The following is a 21,770-nucleotide window of genomic DNA, read 5'->3' as shown; positions in this document are numbered from 1 at the left end:
TACTTATTTCCGTAATAAATGAATTTTACTTGTTTATTGAATATACTAAGGGTGTGTGATAGTTTCTTCCATAGAAACATCCATAGCTGCTACCATGGGTGCTTGGCTAGAAGTTATGTTGTAAGCTTCTAGTGAAGCCTATACGAAACCTTCCATTGTGTGATACAGGCTTAACTTGGACCATATATTGAATAGTGTATATTTGACCTACAACGATTGTTACCTACCTCAGACAACACACCCTAAAATTATATGCATTTTGCTTTAATAAACCTCATAAATTATTTATGAAAACATAACATAATGGAGTTAATTTCGTAATGGCACTCCATAAATTTGTGTTCAATTCAATTAAAGGTTTATTAAGATATTACTTTTGTTACTTTCATTTGCATTGTGTTAATTTTTAGTTACCGTGGAGTGACGGCGTTATACCTAAATTAAACCAGAAATATGTTCCTGTTCTGGTTCAAAATAAATCAATTAATTTTAAAAATGAATGTTTTAATGATATTCTGCACATTATAATTGCACGGATTAACATGCAAAATACATTCCAATATTTTTTTTTTTACATATTGCGTTAAGAAACACAAAGGAGTAGCAATGAATAATAATTTTACAAAGAAGCGTTAAAAAAATAATGAGGGCTGAATTTGTATGAAAATATATTTTCGCTGGTGGGATTATTGGGATACAGCCTATGTACTTGACACTTTTGACGTAACTGGCGTTAATGAGATAATATTTTCAGTCTAGGTTGTCACAATTTGATTCGCATTGCATGTAAAGCATAATATTTAGATCAAATAATGAATGATATAAGTATGCACGGAGGTTACATTGAAGATATTTACTTTCGTAAGAACTAAGAGATTAATACCGTCCATGGTTTACTCTCCCAAAGAACTCAATCAAGGTGATTGTAAGAATTTTTTGTTTAAAAGAGCAGCCCTTAACACATTGAAACACTTCTCAAAAGACAGTGTTTGAGCAATTAAGTTACTGTATTTAATGAGCGATTGTACATCACTCAGCCGACACCATAAACAAAGTCCTAGATACGCAGTGCAATTGGGAATACATATAGACTTATATTGTATTTAATAAAAAATTATTATAAACTCTTAAAATCATTTGTACGAAATTTTAAATTATATAAAAGAGGAAATGGTTCAAAATAAATATTAAAATAGCTTGTATGACATTACAACTATAACTACATTTTTTTATTTTCACATTTGCAATCATGGCAGTATTACAGTACAAAAACATTACACAAAACAGGAAGATATGGTTTCCTGGAATAATAAATACTGATAATAAAAATTTATATGAAATAAGCATTCAAATATGCTTCTTGAATTTTTTGTGGAATAACTCCGTTGCAAACATTTATTCAAAAGTTGAAATATCCTTATTTCACAAAACAGTTTAAAATGCTTTTCTTTAGTTATTAATGGTATGCCGTATGTTACAAACATACAAAAAATTATTTTTCAATATTTAGGCTACTCTGTAGCTTATGAAAAGCAAGCAACACGAAACATTAAAATTGATATGTGTTTATCTGTTTATGAAACGAGTGGTGTTCTATGTAGCTATTTTGAACATTGGTAGATAGGTTTCTAATCATTGAAACTAACTATAGTATTATTAAATACTCTAAAATGAAATTCATCCCAAAATACCAAGTTCATGATAACCAACAAACTAACTGTGCGTATGTTTATATATGAAAAATATTTCAATCAATTCGTTTATAAAAAAGAACAGCAGCTAGGAAATGTATTTTGGATAGTAAAATACACGATTTGTTGTTATTATTGTAAATTCATACATGTTAATATTTTAGCTGTGATAAAATAATCAAAACAAATACTTCTTTTCTGTAACTCTCACATTTTGAGTTAAATGGGTTCTATAAATTTTACTGATATATTAGTTCTCTCCGAAATAATGAACATGTATCAATTGGAAACCGCGAAAATTAAAAAAAAAAATCAAACCTAAATATGATTTTGTAGTATGGCCTGTTGGTTATTGGATAGTCATGAATTTATTTTGGTATGGTATGCGGCTACCTTATTCACGTTAGTCCGAAAATGGTGAACGTTTACGTCAGCTATTTTTTTTTTTAATTTAGCCGATGCACTAGTCACGTGACAGACGTGTACGAGGTGGAATATATTGCAACGTTTTTTCCCCATCACTATTCCTAAACGAAGTGTTATTGAGGGTAGCAATTTGACACATAGTGAAGTGAGACATTGGAATCAAGGCGAGATGTCGTTAACAATGGAAATTGAGCGTTCGGATTTTTTATCAACCATTTGGAACACGAGCATTATTGAGATGTTGATTCGTTCGGGAGATAAAGCTTGGGGCTCAGAAACTGCGAAGAAGAAAGAATTTATAACGTTAAAAAAAAAAAATTTTTAATCTGTGTGTAGGGTACACCTGTATTTCGCGAATACATTTCGTGTCAAGGTATTTCACAAAATACTGTAGCTTTTCTCCTGTGGTTATTGGCTGAGGTCGGTGAGAGGTGTCGTCCCGCTCTTGACGGGGCCAATGAGAATGTGGTCACCGTACTGCTGCACCCTCACAATTTGTCATGACTAGAGACCTGAAAAATTCGCGGTTTCGATGGCCTTCAGGAAAAGACTGCACATACCCCTGTACACTCGGGCAAATAACGCAAGTTCATTGGCTGCCGACTTGTAAGTCGTTTCAGCTGGTTTGTCTGTGATTAGATCCTTCTTTGGTTGAGGGTTTATAACTGGTAGAGATTCGTCCAGATGGACAGTAAGCCAATAGCAAAATTATCTAAGAGGTATATGTGTTTGAATTTTAGCCTATCAACGAATGAATCCGCGAATTTTGCAGGTCTCTAGCCATGACTAGAGACAGGAAAAATTCACGGGTTCATTTCGCGATAGGCTAGAATCCAAGTGCGTGTAACTTATTGCCGCTTCAGTGATTGGAACACAATTTGCCTGAGGGACTGTCAGCCAATGAATGACCCTCAACGTAAGAAGTATCGAATCATAAGCATCCCAGTTAGCAGATGTCACAACTCAGTAGCCAATGAGCTGGTGTAATATTCCCGCGTACATAGAGGATCGTGGAGTCCATCCTAGAGGTCATTCAAACCGCGAATTTTTGCCAGTCGCTAGCCATGACTCTTAGAAAAAGCTACAATGTTTTGTGAAATACCTTGACATGAAATGAAATCGCGAAATACAGGTGTTCCTACCGATGTGTGTTAAGAGGTGATGGCTGGATGATGTAGTTGAAATGTGGGTTGTGGCGCTGACGGGGTGGTCAGTAGCGGCGGTTGAATGCGCCGGCGGGCTGCGGTGCGCCGGCCGACTCGTCCTCCTCGGGGTGCGCGGCGTTGTACGCGAGCGCGCGCAAGATGGCCTCCGGGATGGGCGGCGGCACGGGCAGGTGCGTGCCCTCCGGCCGGTAGCCGTTCTCGTCCGCCGTGTAGGTGAGCGAGACCCGCGCGCCGTCCGGGTCCGTGTACGAGTACGAGCCCTGCGCCACCTGCGCCTCCTGCTCGGGCTGGCCCAGGTTCTTCACGAAGCCCGTCTCCTCCGCCTGGATGTCGTTGGCCGTCTCGTACCTGCGACACAGCACCCGCCCCAGCTGCACTGCTGCCAACCACCTGCCTTCCAAACGAATAAACCAACGTGACTGGATCTTCGTACCTGCGACAACACCCGCCTTGTCCAGACCCCCCCCCCCCCCCTCCCCCCGAGAACAGCTGGTCAGCTGCACTGCTGCCAACCACCTGCCTTCCAAACGAATAAACCAACGTGACCGGATCTTCGTTCGGTTTTTGAAGTTATACTCTTAGCATGGAACGTCGCAACCGGGGGGGACGGGGGGGGGGGGGACGGGTGGGGGACACGTCCCCGTCCCCCCAATAATAAAATTATTCATTTTCGTCCCCTCCAATAATATATTTAGTTTCGTAGTTATATTAAAAATACGATTTCTGTGATATAACCCATATGTTGCGCATGGTGAATTTAGTCCAATCGTGATAATGTGAGCACTGTTTTTTTTTTTTTTTTTACAAATTTGTTCTCTGAAAATATTTTTTTATAAAAAATAAATTATATATTGCAACCAACTATAATTAGAATATTTAGGAAAGAAAATGCCTAACAACCACCTTGTTGCACCTTCAAACCCCAAATTTTCCCGGGGGGGGGGGGGAGACCCCCGGATCACCCACTTTTTTTCCCAGGGGATGGATATTCCTCAACAACTAAATCAATTGCAGTCCCCCCCCCCCCCTCCCAAAAAAATATATCCTTGCGACGCCCATGCTCCTAATGCGACTTCCAACAAGGTTGCGTTAAACGTTTAACGCTACCATGGAGAATTATTTGCATGCAATTAAAAACTGTTTTTTAATGATGCCAAAGAAGTATAACTTCTCACGCGCGTACCTAAGTACACGCACCCATTTTTTTTAAGAGTAAAAACACACGCGGAAGAAATAACGGTTATTATTTTTTTTTCAGGCGCATTAACAAGTTTTTCAAATTTTTGATAATGTACCAAGATTACTGCTGTGGACTCGTGTTCAAAGTAAGTGAACTTAAACTTAGTGACTGTAAATTAACGACGATGCCTGGATAATTTGTAACCGGCGTTCTTCGTAAATTTAAAGTTAAAATTTTTAACAGTAATAAGAATTTTTTTTTCAGTATTTAAATCTTGAACCGGCACCAAATTATTAAGTACTGTAACTTAATATTTTTTACAAACAATCATAAATAAGTATGATATTGATAACAATTCAAAACAATCAACCATACTGTACATTTTGGTGGAAAAAAAATTATATTGAAGACTTATCCGGCAAAAATTTTTTAATCAGGGTAATTCTGACTAGCAATGGCGTAAAAAAAACCACTTTGCTAACATAGCAAGTAATTTGAAAATATGGATAGTTAAAGCAAATAACTTGGTAAATTTTCGAAGCAAATGTTTTTATAGAGTGAATAGTCAAGTTATAACTTTAATATTGTTCCTCCAAAAGTATAGCATGTCTGATTTTGTTTGGAATTGGTCTCAATAGTAGGGTTGTTTATGATTACGCAGCAAAAATTTTGAGTTGTAATATCTAATAACTTTGAGCAGGGTGGGGATTAAAAATATTTTTAAAAAAAATTGGATGTCTGTAAAGTCGGTTTACGGACGATAGTTTAACGTGACAACGTCATAACAAAACATTAATGAAATGATTGCATACTTTTATGAATAAAATTGAATCATTTTTATTGAATTATTATTATTTTGTATTGATACAAAGAAGGAGTGAAATGAAATCTTCAATTTAATTGATAAATTTACTTTTATTTGCACTCATTAATTCAAATATGTTTATTACTTTAACGAAGAGATTATTTTAGCTATAACTTTTTTATATGTTTGCTATTTAACTTCTTCCAATCTGTGTTATTCTGTTAACGATAGGACGATGATAGGAAAAGTAGGAAACGAATGGGAGTGTTTCAAGTTCAATGTGCCTCGAAAAAGTAAAATCGATGGTTGTTCAAACCGAGTGGAAGAGAGATAGATGCGGCGCAAGCGTATAATGAGCGTAACGGGACACAGAGTAACGGGACAATGTGCATAACGGGACACTTTTTCGTGCGTGCAGCCGGCGTTCATCGATTTATTATACGTTGTCACGTCAAAAATACCTTTAACTCGTAAACAAGAGTCTTATTGAATTTTTTTTTTTAATTCAGGACTGTGTTTAATTGGCCAATATAATGTTCTCGGCTTGAAGTTGATGGACGGGACATCCTGTAGGTCATTTTTTAATGACTTCGTCAACATGACTAAAGAAAAACAAGTGAAGGGCTTAACGTATAGTTGGCATGCAGGTCACTACAGACGCCGAGGGGTGATGAGATGCATATGGAGCAGTTAAGAAATGAACGTGGCTGGGGGAAACGGAAGTGCCCACAGAAAACCCACTTGTTAGCTGCTTGGGTTCAAAATTTAATTTTAAGTTTTAGGATAAGGGCCATAGTGGGGCACCATCACGGAACAAAGACCCTCTTATAAACTGACATGCAGTGCAGTTTGTTACTCAGCCGAGCACAAGTATGATGCCATCGTGAAGTCAACGTGACAGATAATTTATAGCGCATAAAGGCGACGAAGCGACTCACGCGCGTGGCATTGTCGCTCTAAGAGCTCTGGGCGCTTTGAAACTTAGAACACGCTGAACACCTCAAGGTGCGGGAGACTCTTAAATTGGCCTCGTTTTCTACAGAGTTTGGCTTGCGAGCTGTTCATGTTAACTGAATACGGACTAATATGAACTACATACTATGCTTCCATAAATGTTTTTTTTTTGCACATGGTTGTAGAAAAACAATATAACAATAAGAAATTGTTTATAAGTGGTTTTATCAAATTAATAAGTGTTTATGAAATGGATATGAGAAACTTATGTCACTTTATAATCCAATCCTAGGATGAACTTGGGTGGTATGAAGTTTTGAAATAAACGTTTGTATGCGGCCTTTGCCATGAAAATCTTTATTTTTTAAAGTTTAACTATACATAATTAAAACATTCTTTTTTTCTAGAAATAAAATATGCATCTTATTTTACGGGTTCTAAAGAAACATATTTTATAGTTAATTCTGAAAAATAATTTGAAAATATAAATTCACGACAAACGCTACATACGAATGGTTTATTTAAAGTGGTGAAGCACGCAATTTAATGGTCTCAGTTCATGCTAGGAATAAAATTATTTAAAGTGTTCAATTAAAATTAAACACCACATATTTAAATGATTTAACCACGTTTAAACTATCAACTGCAGTTCTAAAACTATTTCAGCTTAAACAACCGGAAACCAAATAAACAATAATGATGCAAAATAATTCGCGTAGCCTCCCCTCTTACAGAATCTGTACAAATGTACAAATCTGGCACCAAGCCCGAGAAATCTGTCTGTTTATACTGCTCAAGTTCTTATAGTATTTCAAATCGCACAGCTATGTATTTTCAGCTGTGCAGTGTCAGATACACCTAGTGATTTACATTGATGACACTCTAACATTTTTAAAATTAACCCTGTGTTTGGAAATTGGATGACGCTGCCTTACACCCGAAATAATAAAATTCTAATATGGCAAAAAATTTAGAAATTACGTGATAGCCGTATTCAGACTTCTTATAAATGGCCATATTTTCATTGTGGTCCATTCTATATGTATGTGTCCGCTAATTCAAGTTAATTATGTTATTAAAAAATCATTTAGTATTTTTATATACTATATGGATTTGAAATGACACTTATACCAAAAATATGTAATTTGCAATTGGTTTATTACCTATTTATATTTAAAAGTAATACTGAATTTCATTCAGTTACTAAACCAAGTATTAAAGAAGTCTTATACGTTGTAAGTATGGACCAAAAGAATTTTACTTATCCAACTTACTACATTAAGAACTTCTGGGTTGAAAATTATAACATGGTAGGTAATTATTTAAATGTGTACCTTTTTATAACAGCATCCAATAAAAACAACACAAGGATTTTAAAAATTATAAATCTGAATTCTTGAGCGTTGAAAAATACTGATGTTCAAATAAATTTTGCATTTTTTTAATATATAAATAGCCAGATTTTAGAAATGTTAAGAGTTTTCGTGATATATTTAATAAAACAATTCACTTTGCACCAGGTTTTCGAATGAGAACCGTATCATCGACGAAAATGGATTATGTAATTGTAAATTTTAGATCTTTAATTTTAAACTTGTGAAATGAAATTGAACTAGAACTCTATCTTTGCTCATCAATGAGAAGTTCTCAAGCCAGAATTGTATGTATTTTTTGAATACAAAAATGGAACTTGTTATGTTTAAAGCAAATTTTACTGGCTGCAATGTGAATTGTTTAATTTATTTCACAAAACATTATTTATTTTATTAGCCTTTTAAAATCAAGTGAATTTTTATGATTTTGAAAGCTAAATAAAATTATATAATTTTTTTCTGAAGATTTTTTAAACAATAGCATTTAGTATTCACCATCCATCTTTAAACACAAAAAGAAAGTTATTTATTCATTTGTTTTTTTTTCCATTGTGCACAAAAATATTCCAATTTTTACTTTGCTAACTAATAAAGAAAAAGTTTTATTTTTATTTTATTGAAGTTCAGACACTCAAAAAGCGTAAAATTTTAACCGTTTAAATTTAAAATAAAATAATGACATGGAATGCTGTCGGCCGTTATGTTTTGTTGAATAAAATAAGTATGAACGAACGACTAGGACTGACCTCCACTTGTAGGAGCCGTCGAAGTTGACGCCCTCGTTCTCGTAGCTGATGATGGGGATGGGCGACGTGTTGGCGAGCTGAGGCCGCGCCCAGCAGGCGGCCACCCCCAGCGCCAGGATGCAGGCGATCTGCGGGACCACACCGCGACACTTACCGACCACCCGGCCACCTCGCCGACCACCCGGCCACCTCGCCGACCACCCGGCCACCTCGCCGACCACCCGGCTATCTCGGCGACCACCCGGCCACCTCGCTGACCACCCGGCCATCTCGTCGACCACCCGGCCACCTCGCCGACCACCCGGCTATCTCGGCGACCACCCGGCCACCTCGCTGACCACCCGGCCATCTCGTCGACCCCCGGCCACCTCGCCGACCACCCGGCTATCTCGGCGACCACCCGGCCACCTCGTCGACCCCCCGACCACCTCGCCGACCACCCAGACACCTCGCCGACCACCCGGTCACCTCGCCGACCACCCGGCCACCTCGCCGACCACCCTGCCACCTCTCCGACCACCCTGCCACCTCGCCGACCACCCTGCCACCTCGCCGACCACTATCATCTCCCAGAAGCTACTGGCAGATCCCGGAAGCTACTGGAAGTTACTGGTGGATCCTGGAAGTTACTGGCAATTACTGACAGCTACTGGCAGCTCCCGGTAGCTACCGGAAGCTACTGGAACCTACCAGAAACTACTGGCAGCTACGGACAGATCCCGGAAGCTCAAAAAAATAGCACATGCAAGGAAAAATTTAACGAAAATGCCACTCTTACATGGTAAAAATTATTTTTTGAGCATGTACAGTAGATTAAAATGTTAGGAGAGTAGACATAAAATATTTGACACGAATATATTAGTTATCAGTATTAGGATGCAGGATATAGCCAGTGCGCAATTTTATAAATGCTTTTTTTCCTAAAAATGTTTTTATGTCCCCTCCCCCCCCCCCCCTGGGTCGTTGTTGAGTGGGGTTGGTTCGCATACAGTGACCTGCCTTACACACACCACCCCCGAAAGAGACCATCCGAAAAGTAACTTTCGCCAACACGGGAGTGACGTGTCTGTGGCCACAGCGGCTGCCTTGAGTGACTTGTACGAATCACCTGCGCTTACTTACTTAGGAGCCAGCGTTGGAAAAAAAAAAAAAAGTAACGTTCCTCAGCATCTCACCAAAGTTATTAATCTTTACCCTTTCCTTTACGTCATTTACATAATTAATTTGTTTTACAGGAAATACATGTTACACTCGAAAAATCTAGCTTGTGTGTGTGTGAGTGCCAAGAGTGTATGTTATGTCTACGTGCAGTATTTTTATAAAATTATTTTGCTGAATGTTTAAAAAATGCAATTAATTTTTACTTCAAATAAATAAAAATTTCCATGGGAAAAAATATATATACTTTTTAATTTATACTGTGAAATAAAACTCTTAAAAATGAACAAGAGAAAAAACGTTAAAAATTAAAGAAATCTCATAATGAGTTATATTATTCTGCCATAGATTAACAGTTTCTTTTATGTTGCTATTTGGAAATTTATTAATATTTACTGTTTTTCAGAAAGTGCGATTTTCGATGCGAAAAATCCACGGATCTTTCTGAAATTTTATTTATGACGTAGATAAATGTTTAATTTGATGCCGTGCAACATGTTTAGGAACGTTACCAAGAATGCTATTCAGTGCGTATCTTGCAGCGTGTCAGGTCGAGGAAGTCAAATGAACCGGAAGTCGAACAACTCCACGTGGTTCCCCCGGAGGCCGTGACTTCCGAGGCGTCACACGCGCGCGACAAGGGTGCTGGGTTCGATCCCTGGTGTCGGGCAGGAATCTGTCACGAAGCAACTTTCTGGCACTCGATGGATGTCCTGCCGCTTAGACCCTAGCTTCCTACAACTCACCTTTACCTTGCCTTTATTAGGCATTCTTCACCGTCGCATTGGATTCTTCATTGATTGGCATTACTTACACTGTACGAGGGCTGTTTTTTTTTTTTTCAACCTCCGAAAGGCTATATAAAAAAAGGAAATTTACGTAACATAATAATTCTACCACCAAAAATACAGTATGGTCTTACTTATTTTAATACATACAAGCCAAAACTATCGAGGCATTTGTCATATCGTAACACAAGCTTATCTATGCATGTTTCGAAGAAGTTAGCCGCCAGTGAATAGAGATAACAGGACAAGTGCCTTGATCTCCCGCTCCCTCACGACACCACTGTGAGGCGGGTGGACTAATCGCGCGGCGCACTGGCTCCCGCGTCAAGAATTATCGCAAGAATATGAATAATATGGCACAATACTCCGCACAATTAGTCCACCCGCCTTACAGCGGTGTCGTGAGGGAGCGGGAGATCAAGGCACTTGTCCTGTTATCTCTATTCACTGGCGGCTAACTTCTTCGAAACATGCATAGATAAGCTTGTGTTACGATATGACAAATGCCTCGATAGTTTTGGCTTTTATGTATTAAAATAAGTAAGACCCTACTGTACTTTTGGTGGTAGAATTACTATGTTACGTAAATTTCCTTCTTTTATATAGCCTTTCGGAGGTTGAAAAAAAAAACAGCCCTCGTACTTTTTATTGTTATCCACTATTTAGAGCGAATTATGGCTTGCATATTTCAATTGTTTTTAAAGTTTGTTAAATACTTCGTTATGTCTCATCGACAAAAAGGCCATAAGATAAAGAGGACCGAAACCTTAAAAAAATCTCAGTTTTTGGGAAAGGTATTGGTTATGGATTTTTGGTATTTAACGGGGAGGGGGGAAATCAGATAGTTGGAACGGAAATTGAACCCGCATCCTCTAAAGTGCAGTTCGATGTTTTAACGCCACACCAATTTGCAGTGGCCATCTTCAGGCTATGTTTACGTGAAGATCGCTGCTGCACTATTGACCTAAAGTTTGATAGGCAATTCTTTAACTAAGACGCAGATTCATGCCACAAGCCGTGAAATCATTTTAAACCTATTCAAAGGATATCGTCCGTTATTTTATAATGTCAAATAGTGTGTCAATAAAAGAATGCCCCAGATAAAATTTTTAATAGAATAGACTATAAGCGTTAGCAATTAAAAAAGAGTTCGAATAGTTTTAGATAAGCGCATGCGCGAGTACTGCTTTTGTTGTTTTCTCGCTTGCAGCGCCACCTACGCAAAATGGCGACTCCTGAGCGTGGAGCGTATTGTGTTCTGTAATGTTCTAAGAGTGAATGTGTAGTTAAGTTCAACGTGAGTTTTGTCTACTTATGATCCCCCATGTGGCATAAACGTCCGCCGAAGGTACAGACAGTTCGAAACGACCAGATGTGTTTGTAAAGGGAAAAGCACAGGACTGAAATAATGCCATGAGATTTTTATTTTTATTTTGGAGCTTTATAAAAGATCATGTCTACGTTCCACCGCTAACTAATGATTTACCAGAGTTTGAGACACAGAATTGAAGAGACTATTGCTTCCATTACTCCGGACGTGTGAGCCAAAGTGTGGAAAGAATTGGACGTTAGGTTGGATGCGTGCCGCATGACTAAAAGTGCACGTATTGAATATCTGTAAGGAAAAAAATTGGTTGGTTTACTTTCGATTTGATGTACGATTTGTCGCAAATAGTCTTAATTAAACTGTTATAATAAATAGACCGTTGAAACTGGGACATTGTTTTATGAACACCTTTTACATGACAGAAATCTTCGTTCTTAATGAACAGTTTATCCCCGGAAACCGCCAATCAAACACTCCAGTGGCAGAGTTTGCTACGTGGTGGCGACCAGGGTAAGCCTTCATTTCACAGACGAGAGAGCCACACCCAAAGTTCCCCGAAGTTCATGCTCGCTTTTTTTTCCGTTCTATCTCATTGCATAAACCGGCGTGGCATTAAATTTGGCGGTCTATTAGGATAGGTTAGCTACATTATAAATACTTTAAAACATTGTGGATGTTTGGTTATATTAGGTAAGTATAGCTACATTAAAAATACTGTAAAATCATTTTATGGTTGCTTAGCAAATAACAATTTAATATGTAGCTATCCAGGGCTAGGAAACCGTTTACATGATTTCATAGTATCTTTAATGTAGTTATCCTAACCAAATCAACCGTCCGCAATGTTTTAAAGTATTTATAATATAGCTAACCTAACCTTTTACAACGAACCAAAAAAAAAACAACAACCGAAGATGCACGATCGGTAGAGACCGGAAAAATTCGCGAGTTCATTTCGCGATAGGCTAAAATACAAATATTTATACCTCAGTGCTGCCTCTGCTATTGGCTCACAACTTAACTGGATGACTCTGAGCCAATGAGAAACGCTCAACCAAAGCTGTATCGAATCACAGGCTGCTACGTTGGGACGTCCCACAAGACAGCAGCCAATGAGTGGGTGAAATTTGACCGTGTGTACGTAGAACTATGGAGTTCATCCTACAGGTCATTGAACCCGCGAATTTTTCCGGTCCCTAACGATCGGGGGTTTGGCTCTCTCGTCTGTGAAAAGAAGGCTTCCCGGCGACCAGACCCGCGCCGGAACTCACCTGGAACATGGTCGGGCTCGAAGACGCTTCGTGAGGCTCGGCTGAGGACTTGTGAAGAGACGAGCCCTTGTCGACTGACGTCCCGGCAGGCGGCGCGTCTTATTTATACGCGGGCTGTTCGTCCCTCCTACCCCCCCCCCCCCCTTCCTTCTCCTCCCCCGGGTCACTCCAGGAGTCGGGAGGGGGTGGGGTGAGGAGGTATGCGACACGCGCCTGTTGCGTGACTCCTCGCTTCAGCTGTCGAGTGCGCCCACAGCCCCCACTGCACGAGAAGCCTAAGATGTGCATCAAGTTCTGTCCCTGCCCGAACACGCCCGAATATTCACCTTCGGCCAACCTCGGGATTTGTTTCATTTTTGCGCAGGAAAAAATTAATTCAAATGTTAAAAGTGGTCGGTTAGGTTAGCTACATTAAAACAATTTAAAACACTATGGACGGTTAGTTAGGTTAGTATAGCTACATTAAAATAAACAGAGATATATATATATATATATATATATATATATATATATAAACCAGAGGTTGGCCGAAGGTGAATATTCGGGCGTGTTCGGGCAGGGACAGAACTTGATGTACATCTTAGGCTTCCCCCACTGCACACGTCTCGCCGAATGCGACAACGCGGTAATAGTGCACCACTAGTGCATAATTTTTGTAAGAATAAAAATGACATACAGACCTTTTTTTAGCTGTGCAGCCAGTGGCTGTGTGTGTGTTAATCGCATATGCTACACAACTAGTGCATGTTGTTGAAGCAGCTTCAGGATTCCAGCTGTCATGCTCGACTTGCCTTCACTAGTTGGCCCAGGGTCAATATTACGTCAGAAGCGGGCGCTCGCGTTGAAAAAACAGGAATTCCCAACTGCACGGTAATTTTTTTTGACGTGAATACGTCTTTAAAATTGCTTCCATAGTTGGAGGCAATTCAAAAAACGAATGATAACAAAATCGGGGGATACAGTTTGATGTTGCAGCTACATATCTATCATCTCCATCCAAAATTTAATTACACCACTGGATAGCTAAAGGATCATATAATTCGTTACGCTAAGTGAGGACTGTGACGTATCACGTGCGGTTCGAGATTTCCATTTAGTATAACTTTTGACTCGGAGAAGCTACGACGTTCGTTTGGGTTTCAACCGTCAAACCCTCATCAAAATCTATCGATTGTGTATATAAAACATTAGTGTAAAATAGTTACAGTGAATAAATATGGTGTTAAAATAAAATAAATAGCGTATCTTATATTTTGTATAGAAAATATTACCTGTTACGTACCTACTACACGAATTCACGTACAACACACGGCCGTTTCCATGACACAGCCACACCCCCCCCCCCTTTTTTTTTAATAGAACAGAAATATTCCTGTAAAATAACAGATATTTGTAAATCTATACATTTGCACGAAGAACGATCGTATCACTACCAAATATTGTTCGCGGTAATACTGGGCTTGGATTCTTTTACCTCGGACTTTTCTGTTTTCCCAGTACTTCCAATAGTTATAGTTCATTTATAAACCGTTCCCTGAATTGCTTTCCAATAATAACTATGCACATTAATAAGCATAGTAAAACAAAATAAATTCCAATTATTCAATATATGAATATATTTTCCATGATTTAAAAAAAAATATGTATGCTTAAAATATAAAATTGTTCGTTAATTCTCGTAATAAAAATATCAGTATTATCTCGAAAAACGTATTTCATACATGAAGAAGTAACCATAGCCATTTGTTGTACAAAGTAACGATATATTTCTTGTAGTATGATAATCTATTTCTTGGCAACTGGTTTCCAAAGGTTTGTAAGAGTACAAAACATTTATTTTTGACGTGACAACGTCTAATAAATCGATGAACGCCGGCTGCACGCACGAAAAAGTGTCCCGTTACGCACATTGTTTCGTTACGCTGTGTCCCGATACTCTCAATGTACGCTTGCGCCGCATCTATCTCTCTTCCACTCGACTGTTTATAAAGTGAAGTGAAAAGTTAATGTGGTTTTCATTGCTTATTACAACAACAATTTTGGCAATAAAGGTTAATTATTCTTGCATTTGAAAAATATGGTTTCTAGTATAATTTCAAGTATTTATTCTTTTATTATTAAAATAAAATTGATTAAATTTTATTCATAAAGTATGAAATCATTTCATCAATGTTTTGTTATGACGTTGTCACGATAAACTATAGTCCGTAAACCGACTTTACAGACAGCCAATTTTTTTCTGTGTGGCGGTCACATCTCGGCGCCTGCTCACCAACTGCAGACGACAGCTCGCGCCCGGGGTCTGTTCCCGGCGGGCTCGTGGCTAGTTAGAAACGTGGCGGACGTTTCTTCCAGCGGGTATTCTCGTTCCGGCCACCTCACCCGACCACAACCTCCTGCCAGTCTCTCGCGACAAGAGATAACAACCCACCATTATTTATTTATTTTTTTGCTGGTCGCAAACCAAAAATACACATCAAAACATTACATTGTATGATCAAGCCAAATACCTAATTTTTATGGACACGTATTTTAATTCGTTGTACATATTGTAAATATCACATTTATCTATAAAACATATGGAATAAGTTTTATGTACAAGTTATGGCATAAATGTTAATTAAGGACGATATGTGGCATTTGAAAATCAAAAATTTAAAACGTACGTTTTGTAAAAATATATTAGAAAATGATAGAAATTATTGAATGTTTCCTCGATAGTGATTTTTTGACGTGACAACGTCTAATAAATCGATGAACGCCGGCTGCACTCACGAAACAGTGTCCAGTAACGCACATTGTCCCGTTACGCTCATTGTACGCTTGCGCCGCATCTATCTCTCTTTTCCACTCGATTGTAACAACCATCGATTTGACTTTTTCGAGGCACATTAAACTTGAAACACTCCCATTCGTTTCCTACTTTTCCTATCATCGGCCTATCCTTAACAGAATAATACAGATTGGAAGACGTTAAATAGCAAACATGTATAAAAGTTATAGTTAAAATAATCTCTTCGTTAAAGTAATAAACATATTTGAATTAATGAGTGCAAATAAAAGTAAAGTAATCAATTAAATTGTATATTTCATTTCACTCCTTCTTTGTATCCATACAAAATAGTGATAATTCAATAAAATTGATTCAATTTTATTCATAAAAGTATGCAATCATTTCATGAATGTTTTGTTATGACGTCACGTTAAACTATCGTCCGTCAACCGACTTTACAGACAACCAATTTTTTTTTAAAGGAAAAACGTAAACGCAATCCGTGGCACATATCCGAGGCTGCGAGGCAATATTTAGAACAACTTCTTTAAAAGTACATGCAGTAATAAGTTATTTTACAGTTATCAGGCTTGGTTGTTATCCTATTGCTACCCCTTGGATGTGCGCTGCACCGCCATATAACACTGTTATACTGGTTGCATCGCGGCAAGCATTGCTACAAGAACCTCTACCTCAACATGCTTTTCCCACAGAAAACGGCTAACCTTAGAGTGTTAAACCAAGGCAACATATTTTGTAAACCGTAACATGTTCATTAATATTCACTTATACCAAATGCGATTGAATATCACGTGTGCTGCCCGTATGAGATAAATACATGCCAGACTTTTTTTCAATGAAGAAGGATTATATTAATAAATTTTTAAAAATAAATTACGCTTACAATCTTTCTTATGGCAATCACTTTTAAGTTTTTGTTTCAATGGTCTTTGTTTTCGGTATGTTTACAAAAACTTTGACGTGATAACGTCTTATAAATCGATGAACGCCGGCTGCACGCACGAAAAATTGTCACGTTCCGCCTGATCCGAGCGTGCAAGAACCGGCTAACCACCGTGCAAGAGAATCTTCTATAATATCAAACAGGTTAAGGCGGGCTTTTTGACTAATTATTCGTGATTATATTTAAACAAGTTATTTAAATTAAATTTGCAGAAACTGTAAATAATGTTTGAAAATTAAAAAGAATGCAATTTTTTATCAATGTTTTCTTATGACGTTATCACTTAAAATTATAGTCCGTAAACCAACTTTACAGACAACCCCCCTTTTTTATATTGGATTTTCATTAGGCTCTTTATTAATTAAATTACAAATTTTAGTTTAAAAAGCCTATGATAAACTATTAAGAACAAAATATTTATGCATACTCTCTATATTTAGTTCGGGCCCATTAAAATAAAATATTTAAATATTCCTTAAAATGTATCATGTAATTATACGATGAACTTATTTTCGTAGCTTTATAGAGATGAATTATTATTATAAAAGGTATACTAAATTCATTACACAAAAACAAATCTCTTTCGTTGAGTCTGTCAATGTAATACTTACATTATTTCACATTAAATATCCAAAGCAAATAATTTTCTAAAAGTCTTAAATCAAAAATCAATCGATTTTTTTAATTATCTAAATATGGTTTTGAATTTACTGTGAAATGCTAAAATTGAAAACTAAATATATTATAATTGTAGATTTGATTGAAAAATGTGTTTTAAGTAGTTGTTATACCAATAGTCATATAATGTTCATTAAGAGAAGCTGTGAATTTTTACTATACAGAATGAGTCATAATATAACCCTCAAACTTCGGGCAGAAATTCAATAGGAAAAAATAGGTTGAAAACATGTTTTTGGATTATGATCTAAAGTGTTTCCTCGAGCTGATATAAACGTTTGAAGTTAGAGTTGAACAACTGTTATAATGAAAAATAACAGAGAAAGTTCTTAAGATTGCATACTTAGCAACTTGATAACGCTTAATTAAACAAAGTTCTGCACACACCGCAAATATTGTAGCTGTCGTGAAATTATTTATTTTAAATAATTGTTGAAGGCAACTTTTTTATGTGACAGAGTCTAATAAATCGATGAACGCCGACTGCACGCACGAAAAAGTCTCCTGTAACGCACATTGTCCCGTTACGCTGTGTCCCGTTACGCTCATTGTACGCTTGCGCCGCATCTATCTCCCATACACTCGATTGGAACAACCATCGATTTGACTTTTTCCAGGCACATTAAACTTGAAACACTCCCATTCGTTTCCTACTTTTCCTATCATCGTCCTATCCTTAACAGAATAACACAGATTGGAAGAAGTTAAATAACCAACATGTGTAAAAGTTATAGTTATAATAATCTCTTCGTTAAAGTAATAAACATATTTGAATTAATGAGTTCAAATAAAAATAAATTTATCAATTAAATTGTAGATTTCATTTCACTCCTTCTTTGTATCCATACAAAATAGTGATAATTCAATAAAAATGATTCAATTTTATTCATAAAAGTATGAAATCATTTCATCAATGTTTTGTTATGACGTTGTCACGTTAAACTATCGTCCGTAAACCGACTTTACAGACAATCAATTTTTTTTCCCAATTATTTTTTCTTACACGTTGTTACCCATGAGTATAATTCAACATTTATTTTCACGACAGTGACAAGTTTTGCGGTAGGTGTAGGACTCTTGGGACTCTCAGTGTCCAGTCTTGGTACTTTTCCTCAACTATTGGCAATAAAATAGTGCGAATACACTGAACCGGCTTGCAATGCGCTTCTGCAGCACCTTCAGGCGTGAACCCCTCCCTGGAGGAGTTGCCTGTTCACGTGGTTGTTTTCCTGTCAGCCGGATCCAAGCGAATGTTGTCCGACTGTTGCCTCAGCTGAACCACCTCCTCAGCGCAGCTGGGGTCACGCCGGCCTTCCTAGCGAGGGCTTCTGGGTTCGAGTACCGGGTAAAACATTAGTGTGGTTCCGTAACTGTCCGAATGTCACACTCAGAAAATTGTCAACAATGAGAATCAACCTTGGCAAAAATTAGTCATTAAATGGAGAGTGGTTATAAATGGTTGGTAATAAAAAAAAATCTACCAACGAGGCAACCTTTAATTAAAGCAAGTGAGTGGAGCTTCTGTCTGATAAGCTAAGGGTCCAGGCTTCGATTCCCGACCAGGGTTCATGACTGTGTGTTGTGTTGTCCCTTAGCTTCATCCTGCGGAAGGCAGTGGTGATCCATGGTGGCATCACCTCGTCTGGTGCGTCTTAGTACCGTGGCTGTCATCTCCGCGAGGCTGCGGATCAAAACCAGCCTCTGGAGCGATCAGTTCGTCATCGCTGTGCGAGTGTTTCACTCTACAGGCAAATATGTCCCCAGATGCAGCTAGATTAGGGGCATGTATTTTTCGCGAAAAAATCTGAATGAACATTAGACTACAACAAGGTATACCAACATCAGTGGTTTCTTCTTGTGATTGGCGGTCGTCTGCTTGAGAAGCCATTACCTTATTCGGCAGAGCCATTGAGGACATGCTTGCTTCTGCGCTGAATTTCTGTGATTGGTGTGCTGACAGTAGACATGAACCTGAAAGAAACTCGACCAATCATGAAAAACAGACAATGCTAAAGTGTTTTAACTCCCAGCTAGTCTCGAAATCTTTTCGCGAAAAATGCATGCCCCTAGCTATTAGCTTTTTGCACTAAAGAAAGTATTCATAACAAAAACTTCTCCTTTATGAACATGGTTTAGCTACATTTGGGTAATGGAAATAATGTAACTTATAACACAAACTTTCAGAAATATATATTTTAACATATCTGATATTAACAAAATAAAACTAAATATCTAACGTGATAGATTAGGCCCAAACTTAAAAGTGGGAAAATTAGGAGAAAGGCAGAATTTTGGTTTCTGAATACGCTTTTGGGTGATTCGAAAGGAATATGTTTTCAGATTTGGCTTTTTGATAAATTTTTCTGATTCCTACTTGTTAGAAGGGTCTACAAAATAATAATTGCGATATTAAAAACGTTTGAAAAGGTTCGTATGAAGATAGACAGTAGATTGATTTTAATTGGTATTAAACCTTGGAACCATAAAAAAGCCAGCGCGCCATATACATACGAAACCAGATGAAAAACACCCAGTAAAATTTTACTCTCCTAACTTTCATCATTTCCATAAAGTATTTCCCATTGAAAGAACATTTTTAGTATTGTATATTTTTAAACTATGAATAGCTATCAGTGTTTTTAAAGATTTAAAAATAGTCTCTATTTACTTCGCAGCGATATACTACTTTTAAGTACACTATTTTGAATTTTGAAACATCTCCTGCATTAAAAAAATGTTAAAAAAATAATAAATATATTTTTCATAATGTGGTTATATGGAAAACAGTAAAGAAATGCAATCAAATCAATCTCAATATTTTTGAAAATTATGGAAGTAACTTTATTTAAAAGAGAATTTTGTTTCTTCAGACTGTATACGTACATACACCGATGAATTAAATGTCTAGTTAATCAATTTTTCTACGTGTAGTGAAATTACTAATCGTTGTAAAGGAAAGTTGTGTTAGATTACTCGCACAACTTTTAGTGCATCGAAGGTAAACCTATTATGTTTGTATTAAATATAATATTTCAATCAAATTTATTTTCCAAAATATTTTTACCACGCATATTTAATTGGTTGGATTTTCATGTCAATAAAATTATATAGATATATATTTTTTAATAACCATGATTTCCAAGCTGTTAGGTACAATATTTATAATCACACTGGCGTAGTTTTACAATATCCAGAGTGTTTTAGTTGGGCAGGTAAAGCGATGGGAAATAATTAAACTAAAACAAAGCTGTTGTGAAAATATTTGTTTTCTCTCATATTTAATTACAGGTTTTTTTTTATTTAGGCGGAAAATTTCGCCTGCAGCAAGGTCTTAAGGGCAAATAAACTCAAGAGCACAGTGCAAGGAACCATGGGAAGGCATCTGCCATTTCCTGCGGCAGGGGTTGGCCATGCACCTGAGATACCAAGTTATTGGCTCGTGTCTTGGTGCGAGGGTAGTTGGTTTGATATTTTTTATGGTAACTTAGTTTCAGTTTTAATTAAAGAAATCCTTATATTTAAAATTCAATACTTTCTTTACTGATAACATTGTTATTACTGACAACAACAAATGCTCGTTCTTTTATTTTCCTTTTATTGAGTATTCTACCTGTATAAGTGGAGTAGCATTGTCCCAGAGTATTTTATGACTATAGTCTCAGGAATTTGCAGCAAGTCTAGATTTTTGAGTTTCACCCTTCTTTACATTGTTTTTGTGTTCTTTGATTCGTGTTGAAAGGGCTCGGCCAGTTTCTCCAATGTGTGTGCAGCCACATTCACAGGTATCTGATAAACACAGTTCTGGTAATTTTCTCTGCTATGTTTTTAAAAATTTTTTGGCATGGCCAAATTTTGGCATTTTTCTGTATTTTTTCATATTTATTATCTTTTTGTCTGTTATTAGCACTTCTTATGACATACACTGTAATCAGTAATGGCTTATGTCCTAAACATCTTAAATACAATAAGCATTTTAGCAATTTGTCCCACGCTAAGTTTGTTTGTAAGGTTAAAATTCACACGATTATTCACAGAGGCTTAAGGCAAAGGGATTTCCAAGATGACAGTGGGCTCCAAACCAAATGTTACCGACGTAGTACTCATACTTTTAAGTCATGCCGTGGGTGTAGCGATCGAATCCTCGACTCTCGCCAATTGAGGCAGACGAGTAGTGAATACGTCACCGAGGACCCTCCGTATGAAGCCCTCTGACAAAATGCAGCATACAAAAGTAGCCCGTGAAACTATTATATAAATAGAAAAATCCTTAAAACTACGACATATGGTTGGTCCAATGACCGCTGGAGTCTTCATTTATTCAGATCTCGGATTCCAGTACCTGGTTTAATAAGAAGACAGCTGGGAGATCGCCAGTTCATTACCAACCTGTTATTATCCCCATCTTTTGGAGGCAAAAACACACGAGTTTAATCTCGTGTCTAGGAGGAAATTAAGTTTGTTTCAATCAAA

At 37.3% G+C, this 21,770-nt stretch overlaps 1 protein-coding gene across 1 annotated transcript; it reads right to left on the bottom strand.

The window, feature by feature from the left end:
* Positions 1–1,202: 1,202 nt before the first annotated feature.
* LOC134529643 (endocuticle structural glycoprotein SgAbd-8-like) lies at positions 1,203–12,958 on the bottom strand. The gene is made up of 3 exons (XM_063363953.1): positions 12,886–12,958; positions 8,342–8,469; positions 1,203–3,631 (listed from the first exon to the last, which is right to left on the bottom strand). Exons 1-3 carry the CDS (start codon positions 12,892–12,894, stop codon positions 3,328–3,330), a joined length of 441 nt encoding a protein of 146 aa, XP_063220023.1. The 5' UTR covers positions 12,895–12,958; the 3' UTR covers positions 1,203–3,327.
* Between the last annotated feature and the right edge of the window lie 8,812 nt (positions 12,959–21,770).

Source organism: Bacillus rossius, chromosome 2 (genome assembly GCF_032445375.1).
Source record: "Bacillus rossius redtenbacheri isolate Brsri chromosome 2, Brsri_v3, whole genome shotgun sequence".
Lineage (NCBI taxonomy): Eukaryota > Metazoa > Arthropoda > Insecta > Phasmatodea > Bacillidae > Bacillus > Bacillus rossius.
The sequence above is the reverse complement of the archived record's forward strand: the minus strand, read 5'-3'. Positions and strand labels throughout refer to the sequence as shown.

What these genes read in the sequence shown, in the direction of transcription:
- LOC134529643 (XM_063363953.1), bottom strand. An exon ending in GACGGCTCCTACAAGTGGAG is followed by an intron (nt 3,632 to 8,341) that starts GTCAGTCCTAGT and finishes GCTGTGTCGCAG; the next exon opens with GTACGAGACGGCCAACGACA.